At 46.1% G+C, this 21,985-nt stretch overlaps 1 protein-coding gene across 7 annotated transcripts in view; it reads right to left on the bottom strand.

Moving 5' to 3' along the window:
- PDZRN3 (PDZ domain containing ring finger 3) overlaps nt 1–21,985 on the bottom strand; it is a 234,301-nt gene that overhangs the window by 43,016 nt on the left and 169,300 nt on the right. Inside the window, exon 1 of one of the 7 annotated variants that reach the window (XM_008522178.2) lies at nt 5,667–5,997. The exons of the other annotated variants lie outside the window; for them this stretch is intronic. Within the exon in view, the coding sequence (XP_008520400.2) occupies nt 5,667–5,735 (69 nt within the window). The 5' untranslated portion in view covers nt 5,736–5,997. Of the gene's footprint in view, nt 1–5,666; nt 5,998–21,985 lie in introns of those variants that run through there. 7 annotated transcript variants of the gene reach the window in all.

The following is a 21,985-nucleotide window of genomic DNA, read 5'->3' as shown; positions in this document are numbered from 1 at the left end:
CATGGAAGGTCTCTAGGGAGAGGGTCATTTAAGCGGAGTCTTCGAGGATGAGTTGGTGAACAACACTGCAGGTGGGGGGAACACCCGGTTTGAAGGTCTGAAGAGGGAAGGAGTAAGGTGCCGTATGGAGTCCAGCAACTACCAGGGCAGATGAGAGAGGGGAGCGACGCATGCGGCTTACCAGCGAGGTAAGAAGAGGCCAGATCACCTCGGCCCCTGTGGGGCCCAGTTAAGCAGTCTGCTTTATTCTAAGGGCACTGGGGAGCCAAGGAGCAGGGGAGTGAAGCTCAGTTCTCAGCATGTGGTTGGTTGGTTGAACATGTTGGCTGAATGAATGAAAAATAAATGTCTTGTGTCCCCTCTGTTCTCCATCTGCACCTTCTTGGTCCAAATCATGGTCATCTTGTCCAACAACTAGCTCTCTTTCTGGTTCCTAACTAGTACCCTTGTTTCTTTTTTTGCTCCTTACCCCTACAAATACATACAAAAATCCAACACATTCAAGCAACCATGTGCTGAGGGTAAAGGTGGTGATGAGACCTCCTAGGAGTTCACAGTATAATGCAAGAGGCTGAATTAACAGATAATATAGAAATGAGGTGGAGGGAGGGGTGGGGATACAGTGATGCACAGGGCATCATGGGAAAGCTATGTGCAGGGATACAGTGATCTGCAGGGCATCCTGGGAAAGCTATGTGCGGAGATATAGTGATCTGCAGGGCATCCTGGGAAAGCTATGTCCAGGGATACAGTGATGTGCAGGGCATTGAGGGAAAGCTATGTGCAGGCATACAGTGATGTGCACGGCATCATGGGAAAGCTATGAGTGGGGATACAGTGATGTGCAGGGCATCATGGGAAAGCTATGTTCAGGGATACAGTGATGCTCAGGGCATCGTGGGAAAGCTATGTACAGGGATACAGTGATGCTCAGGGCATCGTGGGGACACTCAGAAGGGCATCAAAACTGGGGTGGTGGCTAACTAGCCTCCGTCCTAAGGGAAGAGCAAGAGAACTCCTTTATGGTCTCCCAAAGCATTCCACCTAAAAAGGAGACAGGTAGAAAGAGGGGAGCAAGCCCTGGCCTAACCCTAAGCCATTTCTTTCCATTGCTTTATCAACATAAAGGGGTGTATGAGCCATTGCTGACTGAAGCAAGAAAAAGAGCTACTGCCAGATAAATGCCCACACTGCACAAGTGACGTTCTCAGCCACAGACAGGGCCGTTTCATTGATAAAGGGCCCCTGATGCCAGGGCAGGAGGAGATGGGCTTGCTTTTTCCATATCTGCTTTGCCTAAATTAATTCAGAATGTAAAGCGCTTCTGAAACAGAGCTTTTAGAATGGATAGGCTGTTTAAGCAAACACACTCCTACTTGCAGGAAAACTACGCCAGGTTCAACACCGCTGTACAGAGGTCAAGTTTATGTTCATCCAGTTAACCACCCTTACCTGTGTCCATACCTAATTGTATCACAACCTGGCTGATCTCAGACCCACAGCTGCTTTGCTCCAAGGCAGTCAACTCATCTAATTGAGTATTGCATGCAGCTCATTAAATATGAAAGTAGGATTGTGTACAGTCAAGTTTCTAGAATTCTCCTTAAACTTGCTGATTCTGATTAGCATTTACTATAGAAATCTGTGTTTTTCTGGCCAACTGGCTAACAGATTGATGTAGAAAGGGTCACAAATACATACACCTATAGTTTTCTGGCAAGTCAGAGTTATTGGGTAAAGTTTTTGCTTTTCAAAACCAACAACATGAAGTGGCATAAAAAGGCACAAATTACTCTTATATCATGTTTTCTGCTACTATCGAGAGGCAAAAGAACATGAGCTTTCTCAAATCATCCATTCTTAAAACTGTCTGGGAGGTTAACGGGAACTCTGTGCTCCTCTGGAGCTCATTTCTCTTTGCCCACAACTCTCTCCCCCGATGTGGGGGACCAGAGGCTCCAGAGAAACCCCTCTCATTTGTAAGAGAACAGACCCAAGTAACATCAGGCTGACACAGGTGCCAGGCAGCATGTGGCCCTATTTGAGAATGTGGTGTCTGCATGTTAGCCCCACAAACGCAAGGGCAAATTTTAAAAATTAAGCCAAGTGTTCCATACAATATTGGTAATCTATTCACTGACTTTGATGACAATGATCTATACAAGAGGAGAATTCACAGACATTGGAATCACCGCACAGATGTGGCTCCCAGCCCCATTTATAATTCCTTTGTGTCTCAGTTTCTTCATCTTTGAAATGGGGATAATAATATCACTGATATCCTGGTGCTGCTGTGAGGATGTGACGGGGAAAAGCACGGGTGGCACTTCGTGGAGCGCCAGCACACAGCGCATGCTCAGTGAGTAACACTGTGGTTGCCGCATTGAACATCACTGCCGTTTACATCAACACGTTTTGCCTGCCATCTTGAAAATGTGCATGCAGACTTTAGTGAATGTGTCCGTTAGTACAATTTCTAGTTTGAAACCTAAGTCCCAATCAGAATTATGTCCCTGTTGCCTAATCGAATTAGCAAAGGTCACGATTCTACAAAGATCCTCGGGTCCTCCTTAGAAGAGGCGGAGGGAATGAGTGATACTACCTGGTGTGTGGCTCCTTTCCCCTCCCTCAGGCCTCATCTGAAGAGCCTCCTCAAAGCATCCCTGTGGACTGGCCTTCCCCTTGTCCTGAAAGGGCACAGCTGGGTGGACGGCTGGTGCTCAGAGTAACTGGCACCAAGCCAACAGTGCCACGGCCCTCCCCGCCCCTGCAAACACCCCCTCCTCCATAACCAGGTAGTCAGCTTTAGCTGGATTCCAGCCACAGCCCTACAGCTGCGAGGCTCCCTATCCTACTACCCACTGAACAGGAGATCCCTGGGCCACTTAATTTATCCAAGAAGAAGACTGCAGCCCTTGGTAACCTTAGCGCTACTTCCCTGTCCTTTGGCTTGAACAGCGCTTCTGCACATTCAAAGTCACCCAAAACAGGCTAAAGCCGTCCAAAGCATGAAGCCGCCGCTAACTTAAATGTTAAATTTCTGATAGGTGCAGGCCCTGTCTCGATGCTCCCCAGGACACCACATTGACCGTAAAAGCACACAGAACTGCTAAAACTCAACTGATCTCACAACCCCAGAGCAGGCAGGAGGCTTGCCTTGTGCTCTCCTTGGAAGCACTCCAAATATCCCCGAATAGCTCAGCGCCTCCTTTAACACGCAGCACGACTCACTGATCCGTGTACACTCTGCAATGTCCCTGACGACCAGGCAACTTCATGCATTGTTGTTGTTGTTTTTCTCAAGTGATTAAAGGTACAATAAGGTATGTGTGCAACAAGAGGCAAAGCCATTGTTCTGCATCATTAGGCTCACAGCAGCCCCAAAAAGAAACTGTAGGCAGCTTGCCAAAGGCCCTAATGAAGAGCATCTCTTTGAATTATCTCTGGATGAGGAAAGGATAAAGTCTGAGCCCCGGAATATTTGATCTTCTTTGTGCTGCTGTTACAAGGGCTTACTGAAGCCAGACACACCGGACCTTCTGGAACTGTAATTTATGGAAACCTTAATTTCTCTGCTCTAATAAGGCTTTGCATAATAAGAGCGGGAATGCAATTATTAATTCCTGCAAGTGTTTTGTGAATTCCTTTATGCTACGGTTCAGGACTCCCAAAGAATAGGAGGAAGGGGGATTTTACTTAGTTGGCACAAGGGTAATGGGTCTGAAAAGTAGTTTGAGTTTCCTGAAAATAAATCTGCATGGCTTCCTAAATTGCTGACAAAGTGTATTCCAGATGGAAGTCATTTATCAGCAATTTACTGCATGATGCTTCGGCCAGAAATATATCCACATAAATTCATCTAGTAGAAAACAAACAAACAGAACCCAGGCTCCCTCTTTGTGGGGGCCCAGCCCACATAATACGGACAAATAAAGCACAAGTTAACAGAGAACTGCAGGAGACGTGGCAGGGTTACCTTTTGGACGTCCCAGTGTAATTATTACATCGACAGCAACGACCACTAAGTAATACTTTTGTGCACTGATGGTTAAAAGAAAAAAACAGGGAGTTAATAAAACTACACTTTTACGCACTGTATTTATTCTATACTCAGAGGTGAAAGTCTCTAATACAACCACCTGGGGGATGGTTGTGCTGTTCTGCCTGTTTCACTTCTGAATGCCTGACTCCTTGAGAACTGGGGCTCATTGCTAATTGCACAGGATAACTTGGCAAATTTCGGATTACAACATCACCATATGATCACATAGCAAGTGGGGGCCAGATCTCCCATGGCAACAGCACTTTCGTCCTGACCTCCAATGTGCCCCAGAATGCTTTGAAAAGGACACAAGTCCAGCAGAGTCCCGAGCATAAAGTCACAGGGCAGAAGTATATTTCCAAAACTTACTGAAGATGCTGTTTTTGGTAAGATATGTGCCCTCTTGCACAGGGGGTCGTGGCAGGGGCACCCAAGCCCCTAAAGGTTTGCTTTGACCTTCTCTCTACCTCAGTGTGGAAAAGACACATACAAACATACACACACACACACACACCACCCTTTTATTCACTCAGGGTCACCATATCGTTAGATTTTGTCCTAAGAGGCAGCCGACTGACACACAGCTCTCTCTCAGTCTTTTTAACGCCAAGCGCCCTCTGGTGGCTTGTACAAAAACGACACCCAGTTGACGGCTCATCAAATTCTTTTTTAAGTCAAGTCTGACCCTTTAAAGAATATATTAATATACCATTTATCGTGATCAATTAAGGAACAAGCACATGTTTTCTCACTATAACAACCTTCTTATAATTTGATAATGATTAAAAAAAGCTTTTTAACAGGATTACGATTTTTTGATTACCGAAGAAAAATTTGACAGAATTAGAATGATTTAAGGGGAAAACCCTAACTGCCAAGTTAGATTTTTCAATAGCAGTATGAAAACCTCCTTGTTCAGGATAAGACTTGAATATTTAAAAATAAAACATTCAACAGAAATGTAAGAGAAGTTATCTTGGTTATACTTAAATATTCCATTTTCTCTCAACTGAAATTTCCTGTTGTTAATAACGACAAGGAAGATACAAGAAGTCACCTGCTGTGGATGACAGCACCCAAGATCGAGCTACTTGCTCCTGAAGTTCTTAAAATTTTCACAGAGCGCGGTATAGAAACAGCAAGGGGGAAGCATAACTATGAACCACATGTCCTGTTGCAAGAAGTTGAGAATGAAGTCTGCAGTGGCCGCTTGTGCCCTCATGAAACGGGAGCCTTGTGACTGTTTGTAAACAGAGACAAATCCGAGTAGGCATCAATCATCGTCCACGTCCTCTCCAACTTGTTCAAAGGGTGCATGACCACACTTTGACCCTTCCTAAGACATTCGTGTGACACTCCGGAGAGTGGTCAATTGCAAAGGAGCTTTGTGACATGATTGCTTGAAACACATTTTATGACCATCAACATCTACTTATATATTTAAACGTAGCCACCTAAAGTGCCACTGCAAGAAAAATTACACACGAGATTTCAGAGAAAAGTCAGCAAGGCCGTCTCATTCAGAGCACAAATATGCACAAAAATCCCCAATTCCTTTCCCAGAAGTTACACTCTGCCAGGTGAGCACCCGTCCCCGCCCTCCAAGGACACGGCAACACATTACCTGACAAACTTCATAGAGTAATTTGTACTGCTCCTCTTGCTTCTGCAGGCTGCACAAACTGCATCCCATGTTGAGAGCCACGTCAAAGGAAGGCTTCAGTCCTCGCCAGCACCCGGGAAAGGCGGCCCCTCAGTGTGCAGGCATGAAGGTATCCTCGGAGAGCCTCCGGGAAGGCAGGCAGCTCCACGCTTCACATTGGCATGGCTCTCTAAGGCTGAAAACAACTCTCTCCCCTTCCACGCTTCCCTTCCTTCCCTCGCAGCATGCAGACACACACAGACACACACACAGACACACACCACTCCCTCCTCTGAGTGACTCTGGCAGCTGGATTGTGGTCCAATGCACACGCTATATATACTGCTGCTCATGCATATTAATCAGCTCTCATTGACTATTCATAACAGACAATGATACAGAAGCTATAATTGCCAACTATGACAGTTGAAATTTCTCTAATTAACAAGCAAGTGCTCCAGTGGTAGGGAATAATAAAAGACACTAACAATTTTGCAAGCCATTTTCTGGCAGTTACAAATAAACAAGACTGCATTTTTAGCCAGGTCTCTTAGGATAATCCCTAATGCATTTAAGCTAAGTAGAAATTCATTTTTAAATATATCATAAAATTTCTGATGATACAAAATGTAATTAATGCTGCAGATAATGATGGCATATAAACGGATTTTATGCAATGGACATGTTTTGAATAATGTTCATATAATATTTAGCGCTTTACTAAGTTGCAGGAGAAATCCTCTACATATGAATAAAATATAAAATTTAAATTGCGAGATATATGCATGCGTATGCAAAGTAACCAGGGGTTGTAAGGAGAGAGGCTGCCCTAAAGGTGAGCAAGCAGATAATCATTGCTAAAGTGCATTTTCAATTCCCAAAGCAGAAAGTTATCTGTTAAAGGGCTGCCCAGCTAACTGGAAGGAAGAGAAGCGGCCAGCTTCATGCCATCTCCACGGCTATGTAGATGCTGTGAATATCTCAGAGCCTATGCCACAGAGCTAATTTTCACTGGTCACTACAGATCTGGGTCTCATAATCCCTATCTGGCTACATGCCCATAGCTCTGCCTTGAGTTGGGTATCAAGAAAGCAGGGAGTTGCAATTACACATGGAAGGTGAGCAAAGACAGCATTTAAGAATTTTGGTCTTTGTTGTATTGCTTCTTGCCTCCCTTCATTCAGCCTCTAAGTTTGATGGCTTTTTTAAAAACTTCGTTTTTATAAATGATCACCTCACTGCCAGAACGAAATGCACAGGTACCACTTTCTCAACCAAAACAGCTGACGTTTAAGGTTCTCACAATTGCATCAACAGCCTTCACCCCTCCCCCTCTTCATTTTATAAATGTTGAACTGTCTCTCAGGAGGACTCCCATGTGTCAAGAAGAGTCACGGGGCCTGGGAATAATGCTCCCTTTCTCTGGGCAACGAGACACACCTGCGATGTGAGTAAACCAGTCTCAATAAAATCCAGCTTGGGCTGGCAGCCAGCAGAGACATCTGGTCCCATTTCTCAGACCCAGATGATGAGGCAAGGTGACTTGGCTTGGATCAGCTAACAGCCCCGACTTACTAGGGGGAGGAAGGGAGCCTTCATCCCAGGCTCTCACCTGGCGTCACCACCTGGGCTGGAGCAGAGAGCTGCAGTGTGCCACCAGGGACGGGAAGACACAGAGGGAACCAGACAGTGGTAGTGACCTCTGACTTGCTCTGATGCTGGCAAGGGCCCTATGGATCCATGAGCAAGTTACTAGGGCCTCAGTTCCCTGATCTGTAACAGGTATAATATTAACTGCCTTTCAGAGTTTTCTTGATGTGAGAAAACACGACCTGCTCAAGCCAAAACCAGAGGTCATGCTTGTTCACGCCCCTGGCCTCATCCCCAGAGCCTTCCATCACTAAGTCTGCTTTCTTCTACTCTACACCAGATCTCGACTCTGTCCACGTCTGTGTGCCACCCTGGCTCGCTATCCGCTCTCACCTGGCTCTCACCTGGATGACGTCAAGAGCCTCCTGACGCACTCTGCTTCCTCTCCTGCCCACCCATTGATTACCCCCTCCCCCCATTCGCTCTTCTACAAGGTCGCCAGGTGGGTCTCTATGAAGCAGAAATAGGATCACTTCTTTTGCTTGCTTAAAAACCCTCCAACAACTTCTCATCACACTTGGATTAAAATCAAATTCTTCACCAGGGCTCTAATGCTCTATAAAATCTGGTCCTTGCCCATCAATTTCTCCATCCCTACCATCTCCCTGGGCTCTGGTGCTCACCTCACTCCACCAAGCCACATCCTTCCTTAGGGCATTTGCATTTGGGGTTGCCTCTGCCAGAACTGCTCCTCCCTTCTTCTTTCCCACCCAGCACCCCCATCTCCGCTCAAAGGAAGTCTCCTTGGAAAAGCCTTTGCTGCGCATCTTGTATGAATGGATGTTTCAGTCCTCCAAGTTACTATGTCACATCGTCCCATTCATTCCCTTTGCATCACTTTTTAAAATGAGTCCTGATCTTGTTCATTTATGCTGATTTACTGGCTGTCTCCTTCTACAAGAACTGCAGCTTCCTGAGGGCAGGGACCGGGTCTGAATTTCCACTGCAGTCCAGCCCTGTGAAGGTGCTCGTCAAACACACATTCAGTGGCTGAATGAAGAGATGAAGGCTGACCCAGCTGTCTCACCAACTCATAAGTTACAGTGCAAACTGGAAGTGCCACATAGAGGAAAACAGAGCACTTGCGTCCCCACAAAGGACTCTTGGTTGGTTTTCCTCCCCGAAAGTTGCTGACCTTTATTTTTTTTGCAATGCTGTGTTTCACAGTAGCTCTCCTCCACTTTTTTCCTGCACATCCACAAATAAATGTAGAAATGGGCCCTCGCTGGATGGATAGGGAACTTATGCAAATCCTTTTACTCTGTTAGAAAACTTACAAAACTCAAGCACACTCAGGAGAGTTTTATCACATATCGCCCTGTACTTCAGAGCAGTGTGTCTCAAACTTTTGTGTCTCAAGAACCCTTCACACTCTTAAAAACTGAGAACCCCAAAGGGCTGTTATTTAAGTGGGTTATAACTATCGATATTTATCATGTTAGAAACAATCAGAAATTTAAAACATTTCTTCCTTAATTCATTTAAAATAATAACCAACCCATCACGTATTAATATAAATAACATTTTTACAAAAAATTACTATATTTTCCAAAACAAAAAGATTTTTTTGAGAAGAATGGCATTGTTTTACATTTTCACAAAACTTTTAACGTCTAGCTTAACTGAAGACAGCTGGCTTTTCACATTTGCTTCCGCATTCAGTCATCGGTGACACCGTGTCATGAGGAGCCACTGGGAAACTCCAGTGCACCATGCATTCAGAAGGAGCGTGAAAGAGGGAAACAACATGTTGGTATTTTTATGAAAATAGTTTTGACCTCACAGAACCCCTTAAATAGCGTTGAGGACCCCACGGGTGCCTGGGTCACCCTCTGAGAACTGCTGCTTTAGGAGGACACATCAAGGGGCTAAGTCTCTCCGAGCCTCATGCTTGGGGGTGGGAGGAACAGGGGAGAGGATACTAATTCAAATTCAACTCATGGTCAGTTTTCCACTCTTGTGATTAATTATGTATTATTTGGAATCAACAATGCAAAACACTCATGATTCCATTATACCTAAAACAAGACTTACCAAAGTGATTATTTGCCTTAAAAATATCCTTTACTTTAGGGGCCGATCCAGTGGTGCAGGGGTTAAGTTCGCATGTTCCACTTTGGCAGCCCAGGGTTTGCCAATTTGGATCCTGGTGCAGACCTACACAGCACTTGGCAAGCCATGCTGTGGCAGGCGTCCCACATATAAAGTAGAGGAAGGTGGGCATGGATGTTAGCTCAGGGCCAGTCTTCCTCAGCAAAAAGAGGAGGGTGGTGGCAGATGTTAGCTCAGGGCTAATCTTCCTCAAAAATAAAACAAACAAAAAAACCCCTTTACTTTGGAAAATCACCTAGAATACAGTTTCATTTTCAAACGTCCCTTTCAGAGAGTGTGCTGGAAACACACAATTGTGTAAAAGGAGGTTCATCTGTATTGTCATACACACCAAGGCATTTTATACCACAGATCCAAGAGGCAGAGAAAGTGTGTTAGCGACAGGAAGTTATTTACAAGAGAACTGTTCTTGAGACAACAGCTGTCCCAGTAAAAATGAAAAACTACTGGCTGCACAAAGGCACACATTATTGGACGAAGATGCTCAACGTCCTTTTCAAGTTGGTAATCACATCATTGGAAAGTGCCTACTAAGCTCACCAGAGCACACGGCACTCCTCATGGGCACTCTGTACCATCAGATGCCCGCCTCTTCCTGCCTTCGCGGAAATGAAAAACAGTGCAAAGAAGGGTCACCAAGGAATGCACATGGAGACAGACAGATAGGAGAGGCACACGCAGTAAGGGCTGAGGGTGCCCGGGGAATATCCTTCATAATCATTCTGTGAACTTCCGTAAGTCATCAGGGATGCTGCAAGAGTCAGCAGATGCAGACACGGACTTACATTCACTTAATTGCGGAATCATCTGTCTAATTCAAGCATATTCTTTCCTGCACACAGATTGGGGTGTCTGTTTGTCTGATACCTGTAATATGACCTTCTTGTTTTCCCCAGCATATGAAGAATGCAGGTCTCATCAAACTACAGACTTTCAGTCGAACCATATGTTCTTCTGGGAAGAGCCATGACAAAAAGGAGGAGGGACAAGAGGACCAAGTAGGAAACAAGTCCATACCGAGCAGTGAAGTCCCTTCCGGGCCAGCAGCAGCTAGTCCTAGTCCAGGGATGAAGCCTGCCTCGCCCGAATCACTGAGAGACCTGCCCACGGGCTCTGCCCTTCCTCGGGCACTTCTCAGCTTTCTTTTGGATCACGCTGATTCAATAACTCGGCTTCTTCCCGGTTCGAACCTCACTCTCACTTCAATTCCGACCATACAATGAGGCTAAAACAATACTTCACACACACACAGCCAATAAAGCCACCGCCCCTCGAGACACAGTCCAAGCTCCCGAGCACATGGATCCGACCCCTCCTACTCTGCCCCGGCCTCCTCTGTCTTCTCTTCGTTGTCCAGCAACTCTTCTTGTGTTAGATTCCTTCACACCTCCATGTCTGTGCTCATGCTGGACCTCCCCACTCCATCACCTCCAACAAGCCCCCTTATGTCTCCCCACCAGGGGACCCTCCTCAATACACACTGCACTTCTGCCGCCTCCTTATGGCATGCGTCACTCTGTGTGGTCCCTTTGTGTCTGCATCACTCTCCTCCTCATTGGAGGGGCCTCTTCCGATGCAAGGACCAGGCCGAATTCAGCAATGTACATCCACCCCTCCCCGCCAACCACAGACGCTCAATAAGTATCCAATGAATAAATTCGGCATCAGAAATTTATTGAAAGCCTGCTCGGTAGCAGGCACCTTCCTGGGTTCTGAGAATATAATAGCAACCAAGATGGACAAAGAAGCCTGCTCTCACTTATAAGAAGATCAAGGCCACAAACCTGGAAAAAGTCCTTTTTATGCCTGCTCTAGACTGAATGTATGTGTTTCCCCAAAAGTCACATGTTGAAATCCCAATGTGATGGTATCAGGATGTGGAGCCTTTGGGAGGTGCTTAGGTCATAAGGGTGGAGCCCTCAGGAATGGGATTAGTGTTCTTGTAAAAGAGACCCCACAGAGCTCCCAGTCCCTTCTACCATGTGGTGATACAATGCAAAGTCTGTGACCCAGAAGCAAGCCCTCAGCCAACCATGCTGGCACCCTGATCTTGGACTTCCAGCCTCCAGATCTGTGAGTAATAAATTTCTGCTGTTTCTAAGCCACAGAGCCTATCCTACATTGTCAGAGCAGCCCAAACAGACTAAGACAGTACCTTTTGTAGGACAAAAATTGCTCCTACAAGCCCACTTACACTAGTCATGGCCAGAGATTCAAAATCAGAATCTGTTGAGGAAATGGTCTAGTAACTTCTAGTTAACCTTCAGCTTCGTCAAGGTGACTTCTCCACAGCTTGTCTGAACCACATTTAGTGGGTTCTTGAAAGCCAAGTGTGGATGAAAACCACATCATCACAGCAAAGAAAAAAAGCAACTTCAAAGATGTCAGAACACACACAAAAAAGTCAGATGAGTGAAAAAAATATAAATAGCAGCTATGAGTGCAGTTTTGTTTCTGAAAAGCTACACGAGCTCAGAACACCTGCTCAGGGCCTCAAATCTTACTTTTAAAAATGAAAGGATATTTTTCCCTTGCCAAATTGACTGAGGGGCTGCTGTCTTGAGGGCATTTTCTCCGGGCTCCAGGTACCTGATGACCACCCCGGCTGCCTGAGGCTGACAGCTTGCTGTTCTCACTCGAGACCGTTTGGAGAGGAGGCGCCCGTGGAGGCCTGTCGGGGAGCAGTGTTAAGAGGAGGAGTGAGGGCCGCCTGCTGCGCTCTCGCCACGGCTGCCATTCAAACACCACGTGCGCGCCCGAGCATCAGTCTCCAAGAGTTGCTCAATGAACCAGGAAACGGGCTGCTGGACAAGGATGCCGCAGGAGCAACACAGGGATCAGTCATGGGGAGGCTGGAACACAGGCATCTACATTGAAGGCAGCCAGTGGGAAAGAGCTCCGACAGGCCTTGACTTCAACAGAAAATTCAAGTTTTCCGACGGGCTTGAAGCCTTGGGGACGGTTCTGTAGATGCTTTTATTCTTTGGAGATGCCACTGTACGTTGTGTGTTTCTGAGGTGCCAGTGCCTCTTCCTGCCATTGGTAGTGGGCACGTGCCTCCATTTCCCCAACAAGACTTGAAATTCCTGGAGGACGGATTCCTGAATGAGTCATCTCTGTGACCCCTGAAACGCTGAGAACAATACCTACCCTGAGGATGCCCTCTCTAAATGGGATTAACCAGCGTGAGTTCCTCATGGAGATGAGGGCGCACACTGATCCTGGCTGGGGATCTGACTAGGGCAGGGAGGGGTGGGGGGTCAGCTCAGTCCAGTCCAACAGAACAACTTGCAGAGTGTGGGAAATTCACTGCCTCTTGGTAACTTGCTTTCCCCACCTTCTGGTGTGGTGCCCCCTAGAGTTGCTGGGGGGAAGGCTCCCTAAATGAGTCAAGGCCTGTGAAACTTCTTGGAACACAGCCTACAGGTGTGCAATAAACCAAAAGAAAAGTGACAAACTTGGGAGACCCAAAGGCCCTTCCAGCATGTTCTAATACAGGGGTCAGCAAACTCTTACAGTAAGGGGCCAGATAGTGAATGTTCTACATTTTGTGGGCCAAGAGGCAAAATCAAGACTACTGTGCCTGAACTTATATATAATAACCATTTAAAAATGTAAAAACTGGGGCCAGCCGGGTGGCATAGTGGTTAAATTCGTGCACTCTGCTTTGGTGACCAGAGGTTTGCAGGTTCGGATCCTGGGTGTGGACCTAGCACGCTTATCAAGCCACGCTGTGGCCACATCCCACATAAAATAGAGAAGATTGGCGCAGATGTTAGCTCAGGGCCAATCTTCCTCACCAAAAATAAATAAATAAATAAAAATGTAAAAACGTTCTTAGTTCTCAGGCTGTACCAAAATAGGCTTCGGGATGGATTTGGCCTGTGGGTCACAATTTGCCCACCAGCTATCACAGACTGAGCAGGGTCCTTTGATACTCAGTGATGACATGATGAGGCGGTGACCCCTCGTATCCCCATTTTATGCAGGGGGCGGGAATTGAGGCTCAGGCGGGCAAAGTGATTTACCCCTGAGCACACGGCCAGCAAATGGCAGACATGAGAGCAGAACTCAGACCTGGTAACCACAAAGCAAGCGAGCTGCTGTGTGTCCATTTGTTTCCTAAGACCTCACACCTTCGTTAGGAATGCTGGTGTATGAAAACAGGCTTTAAAATAGCTGGCTCCTTGTTGGGAACCGGCAGGAGCTGCTAAAGAAAACAATCTAAGAAACACAATGTACTCATAATGATCCTGATCAACATGCAAAGTCGGTAAATAACTGGCCTCCTGCACAGGACAAGGCATGGCTTGCTGAAACTGGGATGTGTTCCTATCTCATTCTGGATATTATTTTCCCTTTTCATATTTACAGCCACCTAGCAGCCTGAGCCCAGGCGTCCCTGCCGAGTCTGGGGGATCTGAAGTGTCTCACATCCCCCCAGAGCCTCTTTGCCCACGTCAACGTGATGAAGGCATCAGAGGCCTCACTCTGAACACATGGAAGTGACGAATATTGCAGTTCTATGACCCTGGCCAGACTCCCAGCGACCCTACGGGTTATCTCAGGCCTGACAGGAACCTTGTGGGTCTGCTCCAACCCCGTGACGTGGGATTCCACCTGAGAGAGAGAAGAACAGGAGATGTGACAAAGAGAGACGGGGGAACATGGAGATGGAGGAGAAGGGGAAGATGAGTGGACGGGTGTCAGGACAGGATTTGAGGAATTAAGATGGCGCCACACACATCCTTCAATGTCCCGGATGGCTTAAGCCAGGCTTAGCCTCGACCAGAGAGAACTTGGAGAGAGAAGGAAAGCAAGCACCAGTATGTAACAGCCAGGACAAGAAAACTTGGGGAGAGCAAAGGGGAGATTTGGAACTGGAGCTGAGGGATACGTGAAAATAGCACCAATTGTGTTAACGTGGATTCAGAGAGATGACCAGAAAAAAAGGCCAGAAAAAATGTACCTAAAGGGACAACTGAATATTACAATACCCTAGAGGGACAGAGGAGGAGATGTAATCTCATCTCAAAGTTAGAGGTCACAAACTGTATGCTGGACCAGCGCAGCATCTTCAAAATTTTGGATTACGTACTAATTTAATAAATCAGGAGCTTTCACCTAAAATGTATAGAATTTTTTTTTATTTGGACATCTTTTGATAAATTCCCACGATGTGGCACACAGGGCCTTGCATGCCTCTGTGACAAACATGAGGAGCAGCAGAGTAAAGGCTGTCCCCTGAGATGGGGGACATGGCCTCCTCACTGGCCCAGTGTAAGCTAGAGTACACCAAGACACCCAGGTCCCCGTGGCCTTGGTTATATATTAAAATACGAAATATGAGAGTCTCACTTTAAGACCACAGCGGGAGATGACAGGCCAGGCTGCTCAGAAGCCCGACTCCACCCATGGGGAGGCAGTGCCCACCAACGCTGGGTCTCCCGTGAGCTCATTTCATGAGGGGGCGTGGGAACCAGGCTGCTCCCAGCTCACCAGTCCAGCTCAGGGGTGGTAGGAGGAAGACAGCAGCGGGAGTCACTGCCATCAGTGGAAATAAAAGCCTCGCTTCATACCTTCCACATATTGATTCACACTCCTTATTAATCACCTGCTGTGAGCCAGACACTGTTGTTTAGTGATAAACAAAAGACACGAAATCCCTGCCCTCATCAAATACTCACCGTGCATCTGACTTACGGCCAGCCCAGGACTACTGCCGCTCTGGCTAAGTTCACCCATGGCTTCCCAGTTGTCAAACTCCAACAATCCCTCAGTCCTTGACCCGGGTAACTTTTCTGCAGCATCCTCCCTCCTGAGGCCTTCCCATGTCTACACACGTGTGCATTCCAAACTTCCAGCCATAGGGAGCTGCCATGATTCTTGATGTATGGCCTCAACACTATTTACTTGATATCTTTCTTTAAAGCTACTAACTTGGTTTTATTTAAATAAACGTATTTCAAAAGGTAACTTAATCCCTACTATAAATGGGAAACCACTATCACTTGCTCTGTATAAAAAATTACTATAAAAATCACATGAACTTCAAAATTAAAAAAGTGTTTATGCCCATACTATGTCCCACCATGTTTAACATAGTGTTTGGAGCGAACCTCCACTTGGCACTGAATTTCAGCCTCTCCGTGACCTTGCGAACACCTGACTTGCAGCCTTCTCTATCTCCCACTACCCCTCCTGTGCTCGGGTCTGCTTTCTGATGGATGCCCCCAAGCCCTTCACTCCATCATGCTTTTATTGAGCCTGTTAGCACTAACTGGAATACCCTCGGCATACTCCTAAGCTTGCTGAAATTTGAACTCCATCCTTCAACCCATCATATGGAAGCCCGCTCCAATTTCCCCCATCAGAACTCATCTCTCGTTTCTAGGTGCTCTGTCAGAGCATTTGCTATAATCTGTCCTGCGCTAGCTTCTTGGGGACGTGCCTGTCTGTCTTTTCAACCATTTAACTCAGGCTGGCAAACGTTACACTAAGTGCTTGGGCTCGAATGGTGACTGTGACCGGCTTCTTCCTTCTAGGAGGAAAGCCACAAGTTTCTGGAGACAGAAACCCCACAATGTTTTATGACCAATAAACAGTTTCATTACAGTGATTAATCAATAAGCGTGTATCTACTGGGCATCTGCGCCACACATCGCAGCAGGTGAAGGAACACAGAAAAATTGTAAAACCTTGTCTCTGTACTCAGGGAGGTTAACAACCTCTCCTGGGAGACAGGACTGGACTCTAAGGGGGGAAAGGAGAAGCCAGCGCTGCAGAGAGCAGAGGCGGAGCGGAGCGAGGAATATTCCTCCTAATGATCCCAAAGAGATGACTACAACAAAGCTCGTCGGGGCCACGGAGTGCTTACTACAGCCTCTATGGAGCAGGTGCAATGTGAGCTGGTTGCTGCAAGATGAAGGGAATTTGGAGATAGGGGAAAAAACCCAGGTGGAGCCACATGTGCTTTGAAAAGCTTGAGGGAGAACTTCCTGACTGGAGATGAAGCTGGGAGCCAGGGCCATGGTGCCCAGGAAAGGTAAGTCCATGGGACCGTGGTCTTAAAGCAAATGAATGATGGGACAGAACGGATGTCTGAGAAAGTGGCCTGGGACTGGTGTGTACGCTGACATGAACGGGGGAAGGTATAATATGGCGAGAGGGTGAGAGGAGGGTAGAGACAAGGAGTGGGGAGAAAGAGCCCATGTCCAAATTCAGAACTGGGTGTCCCGATCGGCAAATGACTTTGGTTGATGTCAGGCTGAACTAGAGCCACAAGTGGATTTGGAAACCACAGCATCTCTTTTTCATTCTTGGAAGAGTCTAGGATTCAGGACATGCCCCTGCAGTAGACTGTCCTTTCCGACAGCCCGTAATTGAGCCATAGGCTCCTGGACTGCTTGTGTCAGAAGGAATCTGGAGGACAGGAGAAGCAGGAGCTGGATGGATGACTTGGGCACTAAAGGGAAGCTAGTTCAATACTTTAAAACCACTCAGAAGATAAGCAAGTAGTTGCGATGAAGAGACTCACTTGAGAAAAAAATTGCAAAGTGAGGCTTCATAATTCACTGGGAGCTATAAGGTTCATGTGCTATCAAGTCTGAAATTACTTATCAAGCTTCTACCCTGGATTTACTTTCTATACAAAACAGCACTTCAGAGAATACGTAAGTAAACACTGTTATGACCAACGGTTTGTTTTCAGAGAAAAATGTTCTCACAAATGGCAATACTTATTTTTTAACATTCTCTGGGAAAATACAACAACTCGATATACTTGAGACCTGGGTAAGAACTATTGACATTGTACTTAATCTTTAAAACTGATAGACTTGTGTCCAAAAGCTAATACAGTTCTCTAATACAAACCGGGGGAAGTAACACACTAGATCACAGGCTACCCTCAGGCTTCGGGTTCCGGTCTTACGGGCAGAGCCCAAGGGCAGGGAAAATTGAAGTGATTTAAAATGGTCCCTGATAGGATATATCTGATATTAGTGGGCTTGCTGAAGCGAAACAGTAATCTCAGAGAGATACAGAGGAGTAAACCTATTAACGTGCCGTCCAAATGTTTTGATGCCTGGACCTCAACATCTTTCAGGCGATACGCCCGCGGGAGAGGCAGACTTGTGCTGGGTGCTATGAACGAGAAAGCTGACGAATGGGTGCTCTGAAACCACGATTTATTTTTGGGATGAACTGAGGAGCACTCACTAACAGCTCCTTTCACTTCACACCTTTCACTGCAGAGGTGTCCCCATCAGCATTCTGAGTTCTGTCCATCATTTTTTTGTGTCCCTCTACCATGAACTACGTTAGGGCGAGGCATTTTATTACAGGAAAAGGAACAAATACACCGTTACCTAGACAGTGAGCATTCCTTCAAAGCTTTGCTTGACCAAGCTGTCCCATGGCCCCACTCGCCGGCCATGTCAGCTAAGCTATTAATCGTACCGTGTACACTGCTCTCTGTCACTTGCAGTTCACAGACGAGTGAAATTAAAGCGAAAAAATGTCTGAGGACCAAGAGAGTGGCCAAATACATATTTTGCCTTATAAGGATCTTTAAAATAATTTCTATTAGTACCTTAATTGGAAAAAACCCTGAAAGGATGACTGGACATAATCGAAGAATTTTAACAATAAATTTATGTTTACAAAACTCACTACTGTCTTATTTGACTCTTTTTACAGGTACTTGGCCACTGCAGGTACAGACATTGACATGGCCCTGGGAAGCTGGAGGAGAATGTGCATACCAGGCTGCTTCTGGTGACACGAAACTTCTCTGGTTATGTAGAGGGCACAGAAGAATGGAGAACCAAGCACCTTTTCTGCTCCGTTCCTTCTTGAAAATACTGAATTGTACTGTGTCAAGCCAGTCAGTTTTATTTTCTTGCCCTCTTGACTTGTGCATTCAGTGTTCCCCATGTCAACAATGCTAGGCGGGGCTACCTCCTGGTCCCCGCCTTCTCCCACTTCATTTATTCCCAGCTTGCTGCAGCTCTCTGCTGACAGTCAGAAAACAGTACAGAAGGATTCCTGACTGATTCAGACTGATGGGGGCTGAACCTTCACTGCTTCTTGCCAATCTCTTGAAAATACACACATTTTTGCAATCCATGTGTTTGTCTCTCTGTTAACTCAGCTCCCCAAATTACTTGCATTGGTGGAAAAGCAGACTTTGTGGACTTCTTAAACTATATACCCTTGTCCTATCCTCCCTGCATTGTTTTGCTCCCTCAGTTTATACAGGAAACGGAGGCCCCTCTCCCTCTGAACTCAGACTCTCTGCACTTACAGCGACGGTCTGCCAGGCTATGATCCCTCGCACTGTGCGGTCTACTCTAGTCCCTGCTGCCTGTCTCTTCCCTCCACAGGCCTACAGAGGTTTCCCCATCCTGAAGACTCTCAAGTCTGCCATCCCCTAATCTGTTCTTTCTCTTTCCATTCACTGACACTCCTTGATAGAGGAGTCCACATGTACCATCTCTTCTTTCTCACCTCAACACTCTGGTTTTGAGGGGTTGTCCTCAACCCTTCTTCTCACAACCAAACATACTCTACTCAAACTATCCCATCTAGGGTGACAATGACCTCTCAACTGCCACAGCCAAAAGCCTCTTGTAAGTCCTTAATTCAAACTAAGTAGGAGGACAGAAAGATCCATAGTCTAACTTTCACTTCCACCAACTTTAGAAATAATTAAATCATAGTCCAAAAAGACTGCAGGCCTTGTGGTCAGCTAGCTACTTAGTGGCAGAACTGGGATGTGGCCTCAGCCTTCTGGCCGCCATGTTAGTGTGCTTTTTCCTAAACACCACCATGTGCCTTGCCTTCCCCTATAAGCTCTGACCCTGTTGACCATCCACTCCTTCTCAGCTCTTCCTTAGTCTTCCTGATAGTGCATGTTCCTGATCTCCCGGGATCGTTCTGGTGACTCCCGCTGGTTCCTCTTCTTCCTCTACCTTCTAAATAAATGTAGATACCCTCCAAACGCCATAGCCTTCCCAGCAGTAAGCAGAACATCTAGCAAGGATAGTAATTTCCTCTTTTCCACCTCTCTTCTGTCTTTGTGTACTTCCATCAATGGGAGTTCAGCATATTAGAAATGCCCTCTGACATCTAAAATTATCCTTCCCTTCCATCACTGGTAAATAAGCACCTACCATGAGAGAGTTAACAGAACGTAGAGATGAGTTGGGGATCTGGGCTCGGACTGCTTAATTTCAAACCCCAGCTCAATCTCTTGAGGACATGACACTGGGACTTTGCAAGTTTCTCCCTAGGTCTCCATTTCCTCATCTCACCACAGAGGATTGTTGTGAAGACTAATGAGAAAGCTTTTTTGAATTAGTAGAGTGGCTGGCTCATAGCATGCATGTAAATGCTCAGGAGATTTTGCCTTTTTCTTTTTACTTAAATTTTCAGTATTAATGTGTGCCAGAGATGACTCAAGCCATAGTTCCTTCTCTTGAGTAGGCTCAGTGTCTGTAAGGCCCGGAGATGCATCAACTAAATGGTGCAATCAACTTTAGATGTGCTAAGACAAATGTATGCAGAGGTAGTGTGGGGAGAAAGGAGTGAAGAGCTCATTTTACTTAGCACATCAGAAAAAGCTTCACTTGAAGAGTTGAACATCGATCCGAATCTTGTTTTCCCTCCTGGGAATGAAGCTCCTGTATGCACCACATGTAAGCTTTATATAAAAGGAAGCTTTGGAAAAGAGCAATAACATGGCAAGGAAAAAACCTGAAAACATTTAGAACAGAATCGCTCAGACTTTGGGGTGCATGAGAATCTCCCCTACTAGAGAGTGCAGTGTTGGTGTTTGTTAAATGCAGATTCCTAAGCTCCACCTGAAGAGGCAACCATTCAGTAGGCCTGGGCACCCTTGTTTTTCATGCAGGTGGTCCATGAATCACACGATGAGCACCCCGTTTGGGAGGAAGAGTGGATGTGATGATGGAGATGAACCAAAGTAGCTTCTGATGATCATTACACGCAGGCTCTCATCTCTTCCTAGGAGTGACCTCTGCGGCTTGGGTGGCAAACTTGCTTTTGGATTCAGAAAGAAAAAGCTACATTTTGCAAACATCATGGTATAGTAAACAGTTCCCTGCTTTGACAGTTTACTCCATAAAAAGGTTTGGGTTGCTTGAGGAAGCTCTGCCTGTGGCCTTCCGCTCCTGCCTAGTCTCTTCTCCAGGAGGAAATGAGCTCAAGTTTCCCTGCTTAATTCTAGCTACCAGTGGTGGGCAAGATGCACAGGCCAAAATAATTCGCAGCCACCCCCTTGAGGCATTCACAATATCTAAAACCTTAAGCCAGAGGAGGCCTGGAAACACCTGGTAGCATACAGCCACACCTGCAGCACCAAAGTCAGAACAGGCACCTTCATATTGAAAACCAACCACAATGACTCCCACTACCAGCTTCCAATGTTATTAAGAACCTTCGCTTTCTCGCTGCAGTGTGCTGTGTGGTGTGGTTGGGGTGATAGGGCTGATTTTCATGGCCCTTTGAACCTCCAATTCTTGTATGTTTCTTTGAATTTCATTTGAAGCCTGGTCTTTAAGAGATAGGGGGAAGAAATCGCGGATAATGAGAGCTTAAAATATTCTCATTTCATGGTGGTGCTAACAAGTGAAACTACAAGTAATGATGTAATCCAACTTGTCAAAAAGGAAAATGAAAAGAGGAGACAGAAGGCAGGACAGAGCCTTGGGACTCACATGCCATGTCATCTTCTAATTAACTAACTGATCCTTTAAACTGTCAAACTCGGAGAGGAACTCCATGGCCTGGTGTCTGATTAATATTCATACTTGGGCATTGGATGCTCTGATTGGGGTCCCAGTGGTTGTAGTTAAACATCAGTCTTTAAAAAAGACAGAGAGAAATCAAAACCTGCCTGGCCAGCCAGTCTCCCGGTTTTACATTCATAGGGAAATGAGAGAAGGCCACCCTGAAGTCCAGAATCCACAGCGAGGGCAAATCCTCCATGGATGCATATTGATTTCTGCATCATGATGAGGACTTGTATATTGAAAAAATAATTATTTTGCTTCTTTCTACTGGCAGCCACATTGTTAATCACGCTCTGTGCCTCACTGTTAAAGAAGCGAACGATGCATGTAAAATTACATAGCATTCGGTAATATAATCAAGCTTTTAATCTCAAACAAAAATAATTGAATATATAATTTAATCAAAGCAAGCTAGAATCGATCAGTTAGTTCAGCTATAGTAAGTGGCAACCTGGACTTTTACTCTTACAGCACCGGCTGCAAAACAATATATTCCCTCCCTCATGCTGACTTCCCTTGACAACGACATGTTTTGGTCCAGAGGGTCAGAAGAGCCTGTTCTATCTCCCAGCCACGAACAGCCGCACAGGTCACCCTGTGGGTTGCAGAAGATGGTGACATGAGGATGGGCTCTTCAGAGGCACTGGACTGACCAGGCCTTTCCTTTGCTCTCAGTTCACATTTTATTAATTAAAGACCTTTAAAGGAAGAAAATAATTCAAC

This window comes from Equus przewalskii, chromosome 15, assembly GCF_037783145.1.
Source record: "Equus przewalskii isolate Varuska chromosome 15, EquPr2, whole genome shotgun sequence".
NCBI classification, from domain to species: domain Eukaryota; kingdom Metazoa; phylum Chordata; class Mammalia; order Perissodactyla; family Equidae; genus Equus; species Equus przewalskii.
The sequence above is the reverse complement of the archived record's forward strand: the minus strand, read 5'-3'. Positions and strand labels throughout refer to the sequence as shown.